The sequence below is a fragment of the Delphinapterus leucas genome, chromosome 7 (assembly GCF_059928025.1).
Source record: "Delphinapterus leucas isolate spDelLeu-1000000601 "Yukka" chromosome 7, BTC_Dleu_Yukka2, whole genome shotgun sequence".
In the NCBI taxonomy this organism is placed as follows: Eukaryota; Metazoa; Chordata; class Mammalia; order Artiodactyla; family Monodontidae; genus Delphinapterus; species Delphinapterus leucas.
In genome coordinates this window covers 94053890-94074350 of record NC_143135.1, presented here as the reverse complement: position 1 = coordinate 94074350, position 20461 = coordinate 94053890, and the positions used below count along the sequence as shown (strand labels likewise).

The 20461-nt window shown below is 47.0% G+C and overlaps 1 protein-coding gene across 5 annotated transcripts in view; it reads right to left on the bottom strand.

The window, feature by feature from the left end:
- Positions 1-20461, bottom strand: part of CEP164 (centrosomal protein 164) — a 70303-nt gene that overhangs the window by 33575 nt on the left and 16267 nt on the right. For 4 of the 5 annotated variants that reach the window (XM_089915573.1, XM_089915574.1, XM_089915575.1 and 1 more), the window contains 5 exons: positions 12406-12610; positions 8620-10293; positions 5710-5865; positions 5180-5314; positions 4454-4531 (listed from right to left, as the gene is read on the bottom strand). In XM_089915573.1, the coding sequence (XP_089771699.1) occupies positions 4454-4531; positions 5180-5314; positions 5710-5865; positions 8620-10293; positions 12406-12610 (2248 nt within the window). The remainder of the gene's footprint in view (positions 1-4453; positions 4532-5179; positions 5315-5709; positions 5866-8619; positions 10294-12405; positions 12611-20461) is intronic. The other variant, XM_089915576.1, reaches the window with a different exon arrangement.

Genomic DNA, 20461 nt, shown 5'->3' with positions numbered 1-20461 from the left:
ACAGCACGGCTCTGCTCTCAGCTCAACCGTGCTCACACTCCTTCTGTCTCCTCCTGTCACAGCCCCAGGTCCTTGAGTATAAGGCAAATTCCTGCTGTCTTTTTCCAAAAAGACTTTGCCATCTGCATGAAGAGGGGGGTGCAGGAGAGTGCCTGTATGAACCATTTCATGAATATTTAACATATCCCCCAAAAGCTATGAGGTCTCCCATGCTGCAATCCCCCTCCTGCGGTCCAGAGCACAAAGGCAGGGGCCCTACATTCCACACGGCTCAGGAGGGTGAGAGTGGGAGACAGGGGAGCTGAACACCATGTCCTTGCATTGATCCCGTTCTGGGGAGACCCCCCCACACCAAGCCAAACACCAATCCGTTTATTTTCCATGACTCCTTCCCACCCAGTCGGTCTCAGTTCTTTGCACTACTCCCCAGTGCTGTTAGCGCTTTCCAATCACACTGACATCATCCTGTTATTTCTAAGCCCAGCTCCCTCCCTCCCCTTTGATCTGCTGATGGTCTTTTCACCAGCACTACAAGGCCATCTGCTGCCTGCTCACCTACCCTTCAGCCTCCCCTCTTTCACTCCCATCCATTCTCAGTGTCTGTTCCAGGAGTAATAGACTAGAAACGGGTTTAAGTTGAAGGCAGGAGAGGAGGGGGAAGGAGACACACACACAGAGAGAGAGAGAGAGAGAGAGAGAGAGAGAGAGAGGGAGAGAGGGAGAGAGAGGCATTCTTGCCATCCTACTGCCCTCTCATGGAATCATGAGCAAAGTGATTGTTGACAGCGAAACAGGGTAAAACAAACCACAGAATAAGCTCTCCATCTCAGGCTGCCGGGGCTGCCCAGAAGCGGGAAGAGGTGGGCAGCTCAGAGGACCCAAGGTCTATAAACTGGGACAAAAGCCATTTTAAAGGGCATGGTAAGCAGAGGCAGCTTTGTCTGTCCTAAAACCCCGTTCATCCCCACCACTAACCTTCCCCACCAGGAAGAGCCCCAGTTCCTGCCTGAGGTTAGAATGCAGGAATTCAACACTCCATGTGGCAAAATGAACTAAATCTGCTGGGATGCTAGAGATGGGGGGGTGGGGGGAGTGTATTTAACACCTCCCACTCCAGACATTTCTCCCCATCACACTGGGTTGCCTATTTATATTAAAGAGGTTATAAAAAATATATTTAAAAGCTCCACTCCCCCAAAGAAGCATACAAAGATCAGAAGGGAAGCTTTTGAGAATCCAGGACATGTCAAAGAAGAAAATCCCTTTTTGTGTTGACATTTGTAAACTATTATAGAGGAAAGATTAACTAGCCCAAGTCAAAGCACATTATAATTGATCCACATTGGGATCTTCAATCCACCAGCTGAAGCGGGGATCCAGTGTCCACTCTACCCAGGACCTGGGAAAGCCCAGAGAAGAAAAAAGCACAACACGACCTGCCAGGATACCCTCTGGTCCCAGCGTGGCTCATTCATTCACTCACCTACCTATTCATCCACTCAATCGCTCAGCACAACATACCCACGCACTTCCTAAGTTCCAGGGAGCAGGTCAGGTTCCAGACACACACACAGGAACAGGGCACAGTCCCTACTCTCAATTTGCTCAGTCTTGTGGAGACTACCCTCTTTCTCCAAAAGCCAGCGAGTCCTCCTGACACCTCATTCCTACTCACGGACATCCTTCCAGGCTCAAAACCTGAGCCACTGATTCCATCAGCATCATAAAGATCTTAATGGCAGGTGAGAAGAAATAAAGTTATCATGTCAGGGAACCCAAAACAGAAGGCTTTGGATTTAATGCCAACAGACCAGGCCCCATTCAGAAGGAAGTGTCAAAGTAGAGCCAGATCAGGTTGATGACACTCAGAAAATGTGTCACGTGGCAGAAAGCATCAAAGTCACAATCAAAACATATCTGATTGGGCAGAGCCAAAAACGGGGACAGTTTCTGAGGCTACAGAGTGAGCCTAAGTATAACACGGGGCCTGCCCAATGGCTAGAGCTGGGTCAGCTGGGAGAGCCCACCTACACCTAGGTGTCAGCCAGCATTCTCAACCTCAGCCCACCTGGGACCTTCCCCCTAGCTCTCAAGGTGAGCTGAAGACCAAGAAGTAAGAGTCAGAAACAATAAGACTGTGGAAGGGGATGATAAGGACATAAATAAAAGATAATAAGGAAACATTTAAATCCATGATACGGGCACTGCTCTTTCACTGGTCAGTTTTGTGGTCATTCTAATAAATGTGAGTGATCTCTTTCAGTTCAAAGCCTTTAAAAGAATTTTCTATTTTGTGAAAAGTTTAACTGACCTTGCAATCAATATTTCAATGTCTGGGGAAATCTGAGTTGTTGACTTCATGATTTATTGGTTGTGTGAATACTTTGGACATATTCAGAGAAAGCTTAATTGTTAAAAATTAATAAATTAGACAACAGACCAAGAACAAATAATAGGGAATGTTCTTTTTCAAGTAGAAGAACGTACTGGGGTTTTTTAGTTATTACGACGACATGATGAGTTTCAGGTTTTGTTTGTTTGTTTGAAAGAACATTCTGGGACTTCCCTGGTGGCGCAGTGGTTAAGAATCCTCCTGCCAATGCAGGGGACACGGGTTCGAGCCCTGGTCTGGGAAGATCCCAGATGCCGCAGAGCAACTAAGCCCGTGCGCCACAACTGCTGAGCCTGCACTCTAGAGCCCGCGAGCCACAACTACTGAGCCCGCGTGCCGCAACTACTGAAGCCCGCGCGCCTAGAGCCCATGCTCTGCAACAAGAGAAGCCACCACAATGAGAAGCCCGCGCACTGCAACGAAGAGTAGCCCCCGCTCTCCCGCTCACCGCAACTAAAGAAAAGCCTGCGTGTAGCAAAAGCCCAACCCAGCCAAAAATGGATGGAAGGAAGGAAGGGAGGGTGGGAGGGTGGGAGGAAGGGAGGGTGGGAGGGTGGGAGGGTGGGAGGAAGGGAGGAAGGGAGGAAGGGAGGAAGGGAGGAAGGGAGGAAGGGAGGAAGGGAGGAAGGGAGGAAGGGAGAAGGGAGGAAGGGAGGAAGGGAGGGACATTCTGGTGGGAGTGGAGGACAGACCAGGGAAAGAGATGAGAAGCAAGAGGACTGCTGGGGGGATATTCCGGAAGCTAGTTCCATCCATATTCTGCATTTCCCAGGCCTCGTGCCTTTGCTCAAGCTGTCCACCTGCCTAAAACATCCCTTCCACCCCCACATCTAAAACCTCCCTACTCTTCAAGACCGGGGTCAAATGTTGTCTCATCCAAGTTCTCCCTCATCTCTGGGCAGGTAATTTCTCTGCCCTCAGAACTCCTCCAAAGAGTGTACCTGTGCTCGAGCTCTTTATACACCTGGCCCTGCTTTACAGTTTCCTAAATATTCATTTATTCAACATGTACTAAGCGCTCACTAAGCACAGAGTGCCCAGCATCCTTTCTCTCCAACTGCACACTCCCAGAGGCCTGCCCAGGCCACTCCTTACCAGTGCTGGGATCGACCACAGCACAGCTGCCGCCACACAGCCAGCATTCGACAAATGCTAAGCATCTGGACAGCATTACACCTCTGTTCAAACCCTCCCATGGCTCCCAATGCCGGTGTAACCCAGTCCAACTTCTCAGCTGGCACTCAGGTCCTCCACAACCCAGCCCAACCCACCTCCACAGCCCCACTTCCCACTCCTCTCCCACACGCGCCCTGGGCTCCAGGCAAAGGAGACACCCTCGTGCTCCGCTCCTGTGCAGTGCCCTGCAGCTGGAGCTCTCCCTCACCACTCGCCTCTGCTCGTCCGGTCCCACCCACCGTCCTTCCTGGCTCACCTCAGATGTCAGATTCTCAATAAGGCCTTTCAAACGGACAGGAGACCCCGACTTCTCCCCAGCCACAACACTGTGTTTTACCACCCTGACGGCGGCACTGCATTCCACTCCGAGTCCCAGCTACGTAAGTCTCTCTTTTATGAGACTGTAAACTCTTTGAGGGCAGGGATCACAGCTAACTGAGGCGTGCGTGGCCAATAGCACCTAGCAAAGTGCCTCATGTAGAAACATTCAATAAACGGTGGTTATCTGAGAAATGAGTGAATGGATGAATTCCTTTCCCCACTTGTGCCTCCCCAAACCCCAGAAATCCCATCTGGACAGGACTGGGACAAAATGATACTCTTTCCAAATAAGTCTCCCACAAGGAGGAAGGCTTAAGAAGGGAGGAGGGGGACTTCCCTGGCAGTCCAGTGGTTGAGACTATGCGCTCCCAATGCAGGTGGCCTGGGTTCGATCCCTGGGTCAGGGAACTAGATCCTGCATGCTGCAACTAAAGATCCCACATGCCGCAACTAAGACCCGGCGCAGCCAAATAGATAAATAAATAAATATTTTTTTAAAAAAAAGAAAGGAAGGAGGGACCTGCCAGGCTGAGGCATCTGCCTGCAGGGGCTTCAGGCTCTTACCTCATACTCGAAGTCACCCCCCAGTGCCCCGATGTCCAGGTGCAGGTTCTTAAGAAGCTCACTTGAGCTTCGGACACTCTGAAAATGGAAACGATGGCAAGGAAACTGGTCAGCCCACGGGGCCGAGAAGCTCCTCACTGGTTATACTTTCTGGGTCAGACCCAGCAGGTATACAGACTGAGCAAGGAATGAAGCTGTGGGCTGGAAAATCATTTTCACTTATTTTCAAAGTAGCACAGAGGTTAGCCCAAAGGTAAAGACAGCTCAGCTCAACCATCCACCAGCAGATGAACGGCTAGACAAAATATGGTATATTCATACAATGGAATATTATCCAGCCACATGTGCTACAACATGGATGAACCTTGAAAACATTATGCGACATGAAAGAAGCCAGACATAAAAGGACAAAGACAGTATGATTCCACTTATATGAAATGTCTAGAATAGGCAAATTCACAGAGACAGAGAGTAGATCAGGGACTGGGGAGAGGGGAGGATCCAGAGCTTTGTTTAAAGGGTACAGAGTTTCTCTGGGATTATGAACAAGTTCTGGAGATGGATAGTGGTGATGACTGTACAACACTGTGAAGGTAGTTAAGGTCACTGAGCTGTACGCTTAAAAGTGGTTAAAATGGTAGACATATTTGACCACAATTTTTTTAAAAAAAAATTTTTTTTCATAGCACAGAGGGTTTCCAGGCCAAGAAAAGGATTCATTCTTACCTGGTTGTCACTCTCCACCTCATCCTCCTCATTGGTCTCCTCTCCTAAAGCCAAGAGGCTGAGAGCATTCTTGTCCTCATGGATGGAGCCCAGGAGGCCCTTTGTATACGCAGAAGTCTTGAGACCCTGTGAAGGCTCCAAAATAGAGAAGGAAAACCAAGGCACTTACGGGGAAGACCCTCAGATTGCCTTCTCCTCTCTTTCTGTTTAGATGGCTCCCAGAGCAAGCCCACCACCTCCAGGAAGCTGACCCCAGCAGCTCCAGCTCACTGATCCCTCCCTGTCCAACTCCTGCTGCCCTGGCTGCAGGGACTGGGAAATCACCACTGCTGTCCCTATGCCCTGGGTCCATCCTCCACCACCCAGAGCCCCTGTTCAGCATCCTCCAGGTGTGACTCACCTTCCCCACTAGATTATGAGCATTAAGGACTCAGCCCATGCCCTCTATTTCTCATCCATGGGTCACGGTTCCTAGCATGGAACATGGAGGCCCCACGGTAACTACACTGAACACAAGAAGAAGCATTTACCATTGAGAGTTCTCCATGCTGACCAGACTCCACCGAGCTCCCCAGGCTCACGCTTTGAGATCCACGAAGAGCAGAGGGCGGGGCATCCACCAGGCCCCTTAACGGGGCCAGACCCCCGAGAGGAATGTGGACGGGGGCTAACGGGGAGCCCAGTGCCTGGGCAACAGAAAACATCCTGTTACAAACCCAAGAAACCACAGGGCTCTGACAGTGTGGAGATGGATATAAAAATAAAACATCTAAATCCTGCCCGCTCAAATTTAAACCGCCTCCGTTCGGAGGCTGCTAATGAAACACAACATCCAGAAATTACCATTGTGCCAGCCGTGCGAGAATCACGGGCTGGCTTCCTGATTCTCGTAACTCTGGGCCTGTCTCTCAGCAAATGGTTCTTTCACATCTGGCAGATGCTGCAGAGGACTCTGCTCTCCCTCCGAAGCCACAGAGGAAGTTGGGGGGTTGGGGGGAGAAGAGACAAAAGCCTCATCTACCAGCATGAGAAGTCTCAATAGATACAGTTGAAAACGGATGAATCAAGAAAAAGCGGTCTAAGCATATTATTTACAAATATGGAAGCAAACACTGGAAGAGAGCCGTTGCCTCTGGGGAGGGGTACCCACACCCGAGAACTGCTATATTTCGTTCTATGCCTTTTGGCTCGACTTGACATTGTTTAATAACATGGGCATGTATTACTTCAATTAAAATAAATATTAACTATGAAAAATACACATGAGCAACAAAAGAACTCTCTTTCCGCTCTCCACTGATGAGGAAAGGGGCTGGAAGGAGCCTCGCCAGAGGACTGTGCAGGCCCCTCCTTTGCCCTGTTCTTGGGATGGCCAAATGAAGGCTTTGTACCAGTGAGGACTGGGGAGAGAAACCAACTGGGTGGCAGAATTTGTGAGACGTTGGGTCGCTCACGGACTCTTGGATTCTCAGTTTGCTCATCCGCAAGACAGAGATGATGTGTGTCTTGCTACTTAAGAAGGTTTGTTGAGAAATTCAAATGAGATACTGACAGCAAGGAGCATGTGTGCATGGCCCAGGGCTACTCCAGCACTGTGGAATTGCTATCATTACAGGGAATCACATCACAAGAGTCTGGGCTTAGAAGCCGAGGCAGGATAGCATTCTGGGGACAGTTTACAAAGAGCTCTTTAAATATCCTCAAACTTAAATTGTATATAAAACAACACAAAAATTCCATTCCTCTCTAATCCCATGGGGACTGAAGAGAGAAAGGGGAACCTGAGGAGGTCAGGCAGAGTTCAGGTGGCCCATCTTCTCACCCGCAGCTGGGCCTGGGGCCAGACCATCGGGGGGGCTCTGAACACAACCCATTTCTGCATGGGAAGGGCATCAGATGCTTATCTGAAAGGTGACACGAGACCCCCTCCCAAACCTTTGTAGGTTCCCAGTCACCTGGCCTGTTGCAGGGTATCTTCATTAGGCAGAAAAGGAGCTGATAATAAAAAAGTTGGCCAACTTTGCCTGAGCCCTGGGCACTGGGGTAAGCACCTGTCTCATTTCACTGTCAAAACCATCTGAGGCCACAGTCCCCACAAGAGCAAACGGAGACTGGTGAGGTCAAGACCCCTGCCCCAAATCATAGGGCCTGCAATGAGGACAGACGTGGGACCGGAACGCAGGGCAATCTCTAAGCCAGTATTGTACACTGCCTCCTGGCTATGGCAGAAAAGGAGCCCAGGAAATCTGCTCTGAGGTGAACTGTTAGCAAACCCAGCCTGCTCCCCGCAGCCAGCCCAGTGGATCAGCGAGTAAAATTCTTCCCATACTATATTTATGGAAAATTACAGACTCCTAACATGGCTAATTTGCTAACGTGCTGGGGGCCTGAGGGAGGGAGACAGACCCGCTGAGGGCTTTGTTCTCCCAGGCCTTTACCAAATCAGCGGTTAGCAGGGAAATTATACATCCCTGGCTCCTAGCTGATCACGCACTATGGGCTGTGCGTGGCGTTGTCCTTCAGAGAGGATAAACTTGCTGCCATTGGGCTAATTAAAACTTCCAGGATAATCTGCAGCTTATCTGATATTTACAGTGCCACAGCAGTTATCAGAGCTAACGGAGAACCAGGGCACGCCAGCAATTAGGAACCGAGGGAACAACTGGGTAAAGCCACAGCTGGGCAACAGCCAAAGAATAGCCGGGGAAATGCAGACCGACCCCCGGGGTGGTCTGGGATCCAATTTGACTTCTGAATGAAGCTAGTGGTGACTCTTTAAAGGGAAAAAGAGTCGGAATGACAGGGCAAGCCCAACACTTTGGTAGATCCCAATAGGGGAGGAAGTGAAGGCTCACGTGGTCAGCACAAGCCTGACACAGATTATTCACAAGGTTCTGGAAACCCTGGGAAGCAAGGAGCAGAAGCAGCTCACTGAACGGCAGAGAGAGCCTGGGCTTCAGCCTCTCATGACAGTGTTAACTCTCTAGTTCTGTGTGATTCCCAGAAGGGACTAAGTTCAGAGGCTGGGGGTAGGGTGTCTACTTGGGAGGACCTCTCCATAACCAGCTGATGGGGAAGGCTTCCCAAATCCTGGGACAGTACCTATATCTTGCATGAGTGCCAGGATAAGTGCCACCTTGCTCACCCTCAAAACTGAGCATCGTCAGAGCATGTGAACCACCCACGAAGTACAGTTAGGTCAAGAGAAGGGAAGTCTAGATACCCTCAGCCCCTATCTTGCAGGTGATGGGGCAGAAGAAACAGGAACCGCATGTCATCCCACAAGATGGCCATCCTGGGTGGTTAAGGGATCAATAGTTACCAAGGGAGGACAGATAACAGGAAAGCAGACCTGCTAGCTGTGTTAGGGTGTCAGCTCAACCTGCTCCCTCCCTGTCAAGTTCACTGAGCCTGAAGGCCGTGCTCTCTAAGAAGCCTACCTGGTTGAGAAGCTGCATCTTGCCTGGCTCTGTAGCAAGCCCTCTGCTGGAACTCAGCTTGACCAGCCCCTGCCTGAGGGGGCTGCTGCTTGGCCGGAAACGAGCTTGCTGAGAGGCCTCCTGCCCAGCCGGGGCGCCGGCCACCTTCTGAGGATGCTCCCGCATCTCTGGCCCCCAAGACAGAAACCTGGAGCCCATAGCTCTGATGGCCTCGTGCTCGCCCTCACTAGACATCCTGGAAGACTCGGCTGCCAGGCGGCAGACCACGCTGGCAAGGTCTCTGCACGGCCTGTCCCGCGTGCTCTCGGGCGGCCCCGGGCCCTCCAGCCGCCTGGAGAGCTTGAACATCTGCAGGATGTGCTGGTAGAACCTCTGGTCCTCAGAGTAGTCTTCACTCTCTGACTGCTCCTCGGCAGAGCTCTGCATGTGGGACAACTGGGGCGCCAGGAAGGGGCTGGGGTGCTGCTCCCTGGGTCCAGGGCCTGACTGACCCACACCCCGCTCAGATCCCCGTGAGCTCTGCAGGTCCCACGGGAAGTTGGTCACCTCCCCCAGGACCTCAGAGCCCAGGTGAGAGGCCAGGCTGCTGCTGCTGCTCTCCAAGTCAGGCCCAAACCTGCCCAGCCTCCTGTCCTCTGCAGGGGGCTCCAGAGAGCCTGGGGGTGGTGTCTTCTCACTGGCAGGAGACCCTCGAGGGGCCTGCGAGGCGACTGCAGGGGCGCTCTGGGCTGGTTCTGAGACCAGGGTATCAGGGGGTATTAGCAAGAGCCCCTGAGGTGGACCTATGGCTGAGGCCCCTGGAGCCTCAGGGTCTTCGGGCTCTATTTTCTTGCTGCCCCAAGGGGCGTCCTTGTGGACAAGCTTGGAGACCTGTCCCATCCACAATCCCGGGGGCTCTCTCCTCCTCCTGCCCCTGCCCATGCTGCCCTCTTCCCCAGAAACGCCCTGCCAGCTCTGGTCTTCAGCTGGGCTGCTGACTAACAAGAACGGCTTGCTCTTCCTGGCAGGCAGCATGGGGTCAGAAGAACAAAGGGACAGGGAGGGATCCTCCTCAGGGGATGGTGAGGGAATAGGGCTCTGGCCCTTGTCCCCCCCAGGGCCAGTGGAGCTCCGCTTGGCCATGTTATGGCTGTGCTGCTCCCCTTTCAGCTGCAGGCCCTTGAGGGCTTCCAAAAACTTCAAGTGGACCAAGGCCTGGCTCCTGCTCTCTAACGCATCCTGCCCGTTCCGGAAGGGCCTGCTGTGGTCAGGGCCCAAAGCGCCAGGTTTCTGCTGTCTGGTCCTCATTTCCAGCTCTTCTATTTCAGGGTCTGAAAACCCCAGGTAGATTTTCTCTGTCGCCTGCTGGGGCTTCTCCAGACCCTGCTGATCACCTAATTCTGTCCTGCAGTGGGCTGGGGCCCTGCCTAAGATTTTCTCCACGTCGGCAAAGATCTGGTGGGTTCGGGAAGCTTGGCCCTTGAAGAGTGGCTGTAGCTTGCTGGGCAGGGAGCCCGTGAGAGACCTAGGGATGTCAGCCAGCATACGTAGGCTCTTCCCTTTCTTAAAGGAGCCCTCACTTCTAGCCTGCATCTCTTGGTCTAGGTCCAGATCAGCCAGCCCAGATGCTGAGAGAGGGGATGGGCCACGGAGAAAGGAGGAAGAAGGCAGAAGTCCCTGCTCAGGCTGTGTTTCCTAGATGGGTATATAAACAGGCAGAGAAAACTAAGACAAAGCGCTTCTGATTTCTACTTGCTACCTTAGCCCTTGGCAAACCCTTAGCAGAAACCCACCCTCCATTTAGAGAAAAACACAAACCCATGAGGGAAGAAAAGCTAAAAACTCCCTGAGCTTTGTTGTTTTCTGGGCCCTAGTTTCCTTATCTATAAAGAGGAGGTTCGATGAGATCAATGGCTTACAAACCTTGCGCCATGGAACCCACATATTGGTTCCGCCTGGTACCTTGGGGGCTGCTATGGTGGGCATGTGACGGGGAACAGGCATCACCAAGACCCACACCCCCAGGTTCAACCAGAGCAGCTCCACTTCTTCTTTATCCACTGGCCCTCTATGGGAGAACTGATGTGAAGACAGGGTTCCATTGCTAACAAACGTCTGAAAATCACCAACTAGATTACCCCAAAGGTACCATCAAGCTCTCAATTCTGTGATTGGTTAATTCCATAAAATCCACCATCCTTATCAAGGACTATCAGAAAGAGCCTAAGAAGGGAGGAAAGAGGGGAAACATAAGCAGTGAACCGAGCCTTGGGAACTTGGACTAGGTCTTCTACCAAAGGCAAGAGTTGGTACTGCTCAAGAGAGGTCCACACAGTCAGGGAATCTTGGGGTAGACAAAACCATAAAAGATCAACCACATCCTGCATTCACCCTAAACTCCACCCAGCTCTCCTGCAGAGAGCCCAAACCACCTGAGCCCGGTCGCCCACCTGGTCAGGCCTGCCCCTGGACAAACTGGTTTGCACCTGTCCTGAGCCCTAAGATCCAGACTGGCAGCCCCGGGCAGTCCACTTGCCCTCAGCTCCTGAAGCCACAGGAGGAATCCTTTTTAACAGGGAGCTCCTGGAACTCAGTCACACACCCAGAGCTCAGTCTATTACCCAACCCTCCACCCCAGAACCCTCACTTCATTCCCTCTCTCACCTTCAGTCATGCCAGAGCCTGCCCAGATGCTGATTATCATGTAAAATAGTCCGGGGTTAGTGAAAAGCCCATTATACATCTTTTACCTTTCAAACACATGCCATTAGAAAATTCAGCCTCTTTGGAAATTACCTGTTCTCTTTTCTCCACCTGGAAGAATGGACTTGCTGTCTTATTTCTCAGAACCATGATTAGTAATATTGGGGTGGGGGGGAGTAACTGTAGAGCTTGGAAATGATTAAAAGAGCTAAATTCATCAGCAACTATCCAATGTCAGAACTGACACCTTGCAAAGGAAGGAAGATGGAGGAAATCTTCACTGAGAAGTAAGCACCAGGCACCAGTGGGAAATAAAGACTATAAATAAGAGAGCAAATCAACTCGACCATTAAGAGGGTTAAAAAGGTATTCCCAGTGTTCCCCACTTGGCTAAACTGGGTTCCCAAGTCCCTCCCTCTCCTCAATGTGGCCCACCTGCCTCACACCTGGAGGGACAAATAGAATGATAATGGGAAAGATAACTTTCAACTCTGAGTAAAAAAGCTACTTGGGACCAAGGTGATGACACTGCAATCAAATGTCAGTTATCCACCATGAACCGAGGACACTGGCAGCAAAGGCCATCCACAGGGCCAGATAAAGCCTCAAGCTTCTCTTTCTGGATCTTGAAGGCACTGATGTTCTGACAACTGAATTATGGCTCATCAGACATCTAGGAATTTGCACCACCGAGACACATGATGAACCCACACGAGGAAAGCCTGGCTCGGAAAGGAGAGGAGAGGCACTCGCTCCTCTGGGTTCTCTGGCCTCCACCAAGTGCTCCCTGTGCCCCAACTCTCCAGAGGGGCAGACGGCGTTACTGCAAAACCCCATCCTCAGCAGGGCACTCCCTCACTAATCCTATTATGTCATATGTGCCTCCCAAGGGGGAAAAAGAAATTGCTTAGAGATAGTAACCACTTCTAGAAGCCTAAAAGGAAAATTTGCCAGAAGACAGGCATAATTCAGATGAGGCACTATGAAAAAGTTACTATATTATTGTTGTCACTCTTAACCTCCCAGCTGTAAACAGCTAGAGGTTCCCGATATCCCTCAGGTTTCAGGCCTGGCCTCTCTGACAGCTGGCATCCACTGACTCACCAGGGGACTTTTGGAGGTCTCTTTGTCCTTCTTGTCTTTCTTTTCCTTTTTCTTTTTCTTTTCTTTCTTCTTAATGGCCCCAGGAGTCGACAGCTTCCCCCGCTCTTGGATCACCAAGTTCCGGTAGTGCTCATCACAGGGATGGTCCCACATGGACTGCCCATTGGCAAAGTTGAAATAGTAAATATCACCTGTGATGTCCTGGCTGGGGATGAGCAGAGGTCACAAGTTAGTCCCTGCTCAGGTCCAAAGCTACACAGGAAAAAAAAAGAAGAGGAAAAATGGCAAGGAGGCAGAGAAGAAGGAAGAACTGTGGGGAGAAGGGGAGAGAGAGAAAAGAAGAGAGGAAAGGATTAACACAAAATTGAAGGGTAGGGACTTTCCTTATGGTCCAGTGGTTAAGAATCCGCCTTCCAATGCAGGAGACGTTGGTTCGATCCCTGGTCAGGGAACTAAGATCCCACATGCCTCGGGGCAACAAGCCCGCGTGCCGCAACTAGAGAGAAGCCCGTGCGCTGCAACGAAGAGCCCGCACCACAACAAAGACCCAGTGCAGCCAAAATTAAAAAAATAAAAATTGACGGGTACCATTTGGCTAAGAATAAAGAGTTTCCTTAGATAGAAACAAAGGATTGGGATACCCAAGGACTTCTCTAGATGGAGACGTTTAATTGTTAAGGTTCCTGAGAATTCATGGTAGACTAGAGTAGGAATAAACTTTGTTTTAGATGGATAAATACAAACACTATGGTATCATGGAGATAAATTCTGGGATAGAACTTGCTTAATATTTTCATAAATGATCTGAAGAAAAAATATGCGTTGTGATAGCTCTGATTTTGCAAAAGATTCTAAACTCATAAGAGGTGATAATCCAAGCTAGTGGGGTCAATCAACAATAAAAGAAAATAATGTAGAAGGCAGGTCTCAACATGAACAAATAAGCCATTCATCCCACCCACCATTATCAGTAATCCATATATTGCAATATAAAAGATGCAATACCCAGGAATAAATCCAAAGTGTGCAAAATCTTCATAAAGCTTTATTGAAAATTCAGGGGAAGAAAAAAGAAAAAACAATTGGAGAGACACCCAGTGCTCCTGAATAGAAAGATTCAAGTCTGTAAACATGCCATTAATCCTCAAATTAATGTATAAATCCAATACAATCCCAATCAGGCTCCTTATGAAATCTGACAAGCTCAATCTTAATTCAAATGAAAGAGAAAATATGCAGTAAAACAGGAAAAATATCAGAGGTAAAAGATAAAAAGACATACAAATGACCAAGAAGCACATGAGAAGATGCTCAACACCACTGAAGATTAGGGAAGTGAAAATTAAAACTACAATGAAATGTCACTTCACACCCATTAGCATGGCTATTATCAAAACAGCGGAAAATATGGGCATTCCCTGGCGGTCCAGCAGTTAGGACTCTCACTGCTAAGGGCCCGGGTTCGTTCGCTGGTTGGGGAACTAAAATCTCACATGCTGCAGGGCGTGGCCAAAAAAAAAAAAAGCAGAAAATAACAAGCGCTGGCAAGGATGTAGAGAAACTGGAACCCTGGTGCACTACTGGTGGGAATGGAAAATGGTGTAGCCACAGTGAACACAGCATGACAGTTCCTCAAAAAATTAAAAATAGAATTACCATTTGAACCAGAAATTCCACCTCTGGAGGCATACCCAAAAGGATTGAAAGCAGGGATTTGAACAGACATTTGTACACCAATGGTCACAGCACCACTATTCACATAGCCAGACGGAAAGAGAAATTCTCAGGTGCCAGAAACAAAAAGAAAACATGAAACCTGAATAATAAGTGCATGAACTGACAGGTCAAAAGTGGTATCTGACCTGGATATAGGCCTGTGGAACTTGGGTTTTAATGCCAGTTTAGAACAAAATGTGGCCTTAGGCCTTCGTGAATTTAGGAACTGGAAATGAGACCCTAGGTGTATCTGGGGCCCTTCGGGCTGTTCCCTCCATGAATAAAAGGACCTAGGTCATGGAAGCAGCAAGGAAACATGTCAGGTTCTAGGTGGGGAAAATAAAATTTAATGAAAAACTGAAACCCCAAGACACATGTAGATATATAGTCCAAAATGTGGTAAGGGAACCCCAAGTCAGGAAATTAATGGAAAAATTTAGTCCTAAACCACTGAAAACTCCTTGGCAGAAACCATTGTAAAGCCACTCAACAACCTAGGAATGAGACACTCACAGAAAATAACCTCTGCAGAAGATGAATTCACAAAATGCACAATAACTAATTACGGAGGAAACGTGAGGATACTTTTTGCCATGAGGGAAAATCAGTAACACAATGAAAAGAAGAACTGAGAGAGTAGAACAATCAAAATAAGACTAAAAATAACAATATTTAAAATTATTGTAGGGATAAAGGAGTAGAATCCATAATGAAAGAACAGAACTCTAAAAAAACCTAGACATATTGAAAAGAACATAAGAGAGCTTGAAGGAACTGGTAGTCATTAGATTCAAAATGAAAAACAACCAGATCTGATGCAGAAGAAGAAACAAATAGTGAATTGGGAAATAAATATGCTAAAAGAAATTATAAAGTGATTTTTCAAATATGAAACAGAAGTTAAGAGACATGGAGGATCAAATAATAAGGTCCAATATATTTCCAGTAAGAGGTGTAGAAAAGGAAGTGATAATGGTTGAGAATTTTCCAAAATTGAAGAGATATATGAGTCCTCAGAGTAAGGAAGCACTCCAATTCCTATACACAGCAAATAACAATGAATCCACACCTAGACACACTGTTGTGAAATTACAGAACACCAGAGATTAAAAACAAAATAATAAAAACAACCAGAGGGGGGAAAAGTTGGTTACCTACAAAGGAACAACTAATGAAACCAAAAAACACGTCTTACGAGCAAACCCAGCGGTCAGAAGATAATGGTATACAGTATTGTCAAACAGCTGTTGACAAATCTGTACTCAACTAAACCACTATTCAAGTGTGAGACCAGGGACTTCCCTGGTAGCACAGTGGTAAAGAATCCGCCTGCCAATGCAGGCGACACGGGTTGGAGCCCTGGTCCGAAAGATCCCACATGCCCCGGAGCAACTAATCCCGTGCATCACAACTACTGAGCCTGCACTCTAGAGCCCGCGTGCCACAACTACTGAAGCCTGTGCGCCTAGAGCCCGTGCTCCGCAACAAGAGAAGCCACCGCAATGAGAAGCCCGTGCACCGCAACGAAGACCCAAGGCAGACAAAAATAAATAAATTTAAAATTTAAAAAAAAGTGTGAGACCAGGGATTTCCCTGAACTCAGAGCTTTCACTGCTGGGGCCCAGGTTCAATTCCTGGTGGGGAAACTAAGATCCCACAAGCCACACAGTGCAGCCAAAAAAAAAAATACAAAAACAAAGAGTGAGACCAGACAACAATTACTCAGGACACAGGAAGATAAACACATTTAGCATGCTTGATATAAAGGACATTTAAGAACCCTGTATCCAAAAACAGAAACAGACTCACAGACTCAGAAAACAAATTTATGGTTACCAAAGGGGAAAGGGATGAGGTAAGGAAAAATCAGGAGTTTGGGATTAGCAGATACAAACTACTATATATGAAAAACAAGGTCCTACTGTATAGCACAGGGAACTATATTCAACATCCTGTAATAAACTATAATGGAAAAGATTATGAAAAAGAATATATTTTTTTAACATCTTTATTGGAGTATAATTGCTTTACAATGCTGTGTTAGTTTCTGCTGTATAACAAAGTGAATCAGCTGTATGTATACATATATCCCCATATCCCCTCCCTCTTGCGTCTCCCTCCCACCCTCCCTATCCCACCCCTCTAGGTGGTCACAAAGCACCAGGCTGATCTCCCTGCGCTATGCAGCTGCTTCCCACTAGCTATCTATTTTACATTTGGTAGTGTACATATGTCAATGCTACTCTCTCACTTCGTCTCAGCTTACCCTTCCCCCTCCCCATGCCCTCAAGTCCATTCTCTAAGTCTGTGTCTTTATTCCTGTCCTGCCCTAGGTTCATCATATATTCTTATATGTGTGTGTGTGTGTATGTGTGTGTGTGTGTGTGTATATAAAAAACTGAATCACTCTGCTGCACACCAGAAACTAACAAAAAATTGTAAATCAACTATACTTTAATAAAAAAAAGAACCTTGGGGACTTCCCCGGTGGCGCAGCGGATAAGACTCCGCAGTCCCAATGCAGGAGGCCTGGGTTCGATCCCTGGTCAGGGAACTAGATCCCACATGCATGCCACAACTAAGAGTTCGCATGCCACAACTAAGGAGCCCGCCTGCTGCAACTAAGCAGCCCACGGGCTGCAACTAAGACCCGATGCACCAAATTAATTAATTAATTTTAAAAAAAAAAGAACGCTGTATCCAAAAATGAGGGACTACATTCTTATCAAGCACACATAGAACATTTACATACACAGGATCACTTACTGAACAAAAAGAACTCTCAACGTGTAACAAAGAACAGATATAATGAACAAATAAAATTGGAAATCAGTAATTTTAAAAATACCCAACTCTATCCATCTCATCGCATTCAAGCTATCATTTTGGAGCAAAGGTACTTAACAAAATTTTTAAAACATCAAATCCAATAATATATAATCATTACCAAGCAGAGTTTACCCCAGGAATGTAAGGCGGGTCTAACATTTGAAAACCAATCAATATAACTGACCATATTAACAGACCAATATAGAAAAATCATATGATTCTATCAATAGATACAGAAAAATTATTTGATAAAATCCAACATCCATTTTGGATTTAAACTCTCAGCAAGCTAGGAATACAGGGAACTTCCTCATCCTGACAAATGGCATTTAGAAAACCCTACAGCTAACATCACCTAACATCATACTTAATGGTGAAAGACTGAATGCTTCCCCTTAAGGTCAGGAACAAGGCCAAAATGTCCATTGTCACCACTTCTGTTCAATTGTACTGGAGGTTCCAGTCAGCACAGTAAGGCAAGAAATAGAAATATAAGGTATCCAGGTTAGAAAGGACATGTCCCAGAAGACATACCATCTATGTAGAAAATCCTATAGAATCTACAAAAAAGCTACTAGAACTGACATAAGTTTAGCAAGGTTGCAGGCTACAAGGTCAGTATACAAAAACCAATTTTATTTTTATATGAAGGCAATCAACAATTGGAAATTGACATTTCAAAAAAAACCATAATGGAAAAGAATATGAAAAGAATGTATATGTATTAAAAATATGAAAAGAATGTATATGTATTTATAACTGAATCACACTGCTGTACAGCAGAAATTAACACAACATTGTAAATCAACTATACTTCAATAACATAAAAATAAATAAATAAAAGATAGCATTTACAGAAGCATCAAAAGAAGAGAGGTAAATGTGACAAAATATGAGCAAGATGTGTACACTAAAAACTATAAAAGATGGGCTTCCCTGGTGGCGCAGTGGTTGAGTCCGCCTGCCGATGCAGGGGACACGGGTTCATGCCCCGGTCTGGGAAGATCCCACATGCCTCGGAGCGGCTGGGCCCGTGTGCCATGACCATTGAGCCTGTGTGTCCGGAGCCTGTGCTCCGCAACGGGAGAGGCCACAACAGTGAGGGGCCCGCATACCGCAACGGGAGGAGGAATTCCTAAAGAATCAGTCTGTGAAGCCTAGTGGGATCTGATTGCAGGACTTCGACAAGACTGGGGGAAACAGAGACTCCACTCGTGGATGGCACACACAAAGTAGTGTGCACATCGGGACCCAGGGGAAGGAACAGTGACCCCAGGGGAGACTGAACCAGACCTACCTGCTAGTGTTGGAGGGTCTCCTGCAGACGCGGGGGGTGGGGTGGGGGGGGCACGGGGCACTGTGGCTCATCATGGGGACAAGGACACTGGCAGCAGAAGTTCTGGGAAGTACTCCTTGGCGTGAGCCCTCCCAGAGTCTGTCATTAGCCCCACCAAAGAGCCCAGGTAGGCTCCAGGGTTGGGTTGCCTCAGGCAAAACAACCAACAGGGAGGGAACCCAGCCCCACCCATCGACAGTAAAGTGGATTAAAGTTTTACTGAGCTCTGCCCACCAGAGCAACAGTCAGCTCTACCCACCAGCAGTCCCTCCCATCAAGCCTCTTAGATAGCCTCATCCACCAGAGGGCAGAGAGCAGAAGCAAGAATAACTACATTCCTGCAGCCTGTGGAACAAAAACCACATTCACAGAAAGACAGACAAGATGAAAAGGCAGAGGTCTATGTACCAGATGAAGAAACAAGATAAAACCCCAGAAAAACAACTAAATGAAGTGGAGATAGGCAACCTTCCAGAAAAAGAATTCAGAATAATGATAGTGAACATGATCCAGGAACTCGGAAAAACAATGGAGGCAAAGATCGAGAAGATGCAAGAAATGTTTAACAAAGACCTAGAAGAACTAAAGAACAAACAAACAGAGATGAACAATACAATAACTAAAATAAACTAGAAGGAATCAATAGCAGAATAACTGAGGCAGAAGGACGGATAAGTCACCTAGAAGACAGAATGGTGGAATTCACTGCTGCAGAACAGAATAAAGAAAAAAGAATGAAAAGAAATGAAGACAGCCTAAGAGACCTCTGGGACAACATTAAATGCAACAACATTCACATTACAGGGGTCCCAGAAGGAGAAGAGAGAGAGAAAGGACCACAGGAAATATTTGAAGAGATTATAGTCGAAAACTTCCTTAACATGGGAAAGGAAATAGCTGCCCAAGTCCAGGAAGTGCAACAAGTCCATACAGGATAAACCCAAGGAGAAACACGCCAAGACACATAGTAATTAAATTGGCAAAAATTAAAGACAAAGAAAAATTATTGAAAGCAGCAAGGGAAAAACGACAAATAACATACAAGGGAACTCCCATGAGGTTACCAGCTGATTTCTCAGCAGAAACTCCACAAGCCAGAAGGGAGTGGCATGATATACTTAAAGTGATGAAAGGGAAGAAACTACAACCAAGATTACTCTACCCAGGAGGGATCTCATTCAGATTCAATGGAGAAATCAAAAGCTTTACAGATAAGCAAAGGCTAAGAGAATTCAGCACCACCAACCAGCTCTACAACAAATGCTAAAGAAACTTCTCTAAGTGGGAAACACAAGAGAAGAAAAGGATCTACAAAAACAAACCCAAAACGATTAAGAAAATGGTGATAGGAACATACATATCGATGATAATTACCTTAAACGTGAATGGATTAAATGCTCCAACCAAAAGACACAGGCTTGCTGAATGGATACAAAAACAAGATCCATATATATGCTGTCTACAAAAGACCCACTTCAGACCTAGGGACACATACAGACTGAAAGTGAGGGGATGGAAAAAGATATTCCATGCAAATGGAAATCAAAAGAAAGCTGGAGTAGCTATACTCATATCAGATAAAATAGACTTTAAAATAAAGAATGTTACAAGAGACAAGGAAGGACACTACATAATGACAAAGAGATCAATCCAAGAAGAAGATATAACAATTATAAATATATATGCACCCAACACAGGAGCACCTCAATACCTAAGGCAACTGCTAAAAGCTATAAAAGAGGAAATCGACAGTAACACAATAACAGTGGGGGACTTTAATACCTCACTTACACCAATGGACAGATCATCCAAAATGAAAATAAAAAAGGAAACAGAAGCTTTAAATGACACAACAGACCAGATAGATTTAATTGATATTTATAGGACATTCCATCCAAAAACAGCAGATTACACTTTCTTCTCAAGTGCGCACGGAACATTCTCCAGGATAGATCACATCTTGGGTCACAAATCAGGCCACAGTAAATTTAACAAAATTGAAATCACATCAAGCATCTTTTCTGATCACAATGTTATGAGATTAGAAATGAATTACAGGGGAAAAAAACGTAAAAAACACAAACACATGGAGGCTAAACAATACGTTACTAAATAACCAAGAGATCACTGAAGAAATCAAAAAGGAAATCAAAAAATACCTAGAGACAAATGACA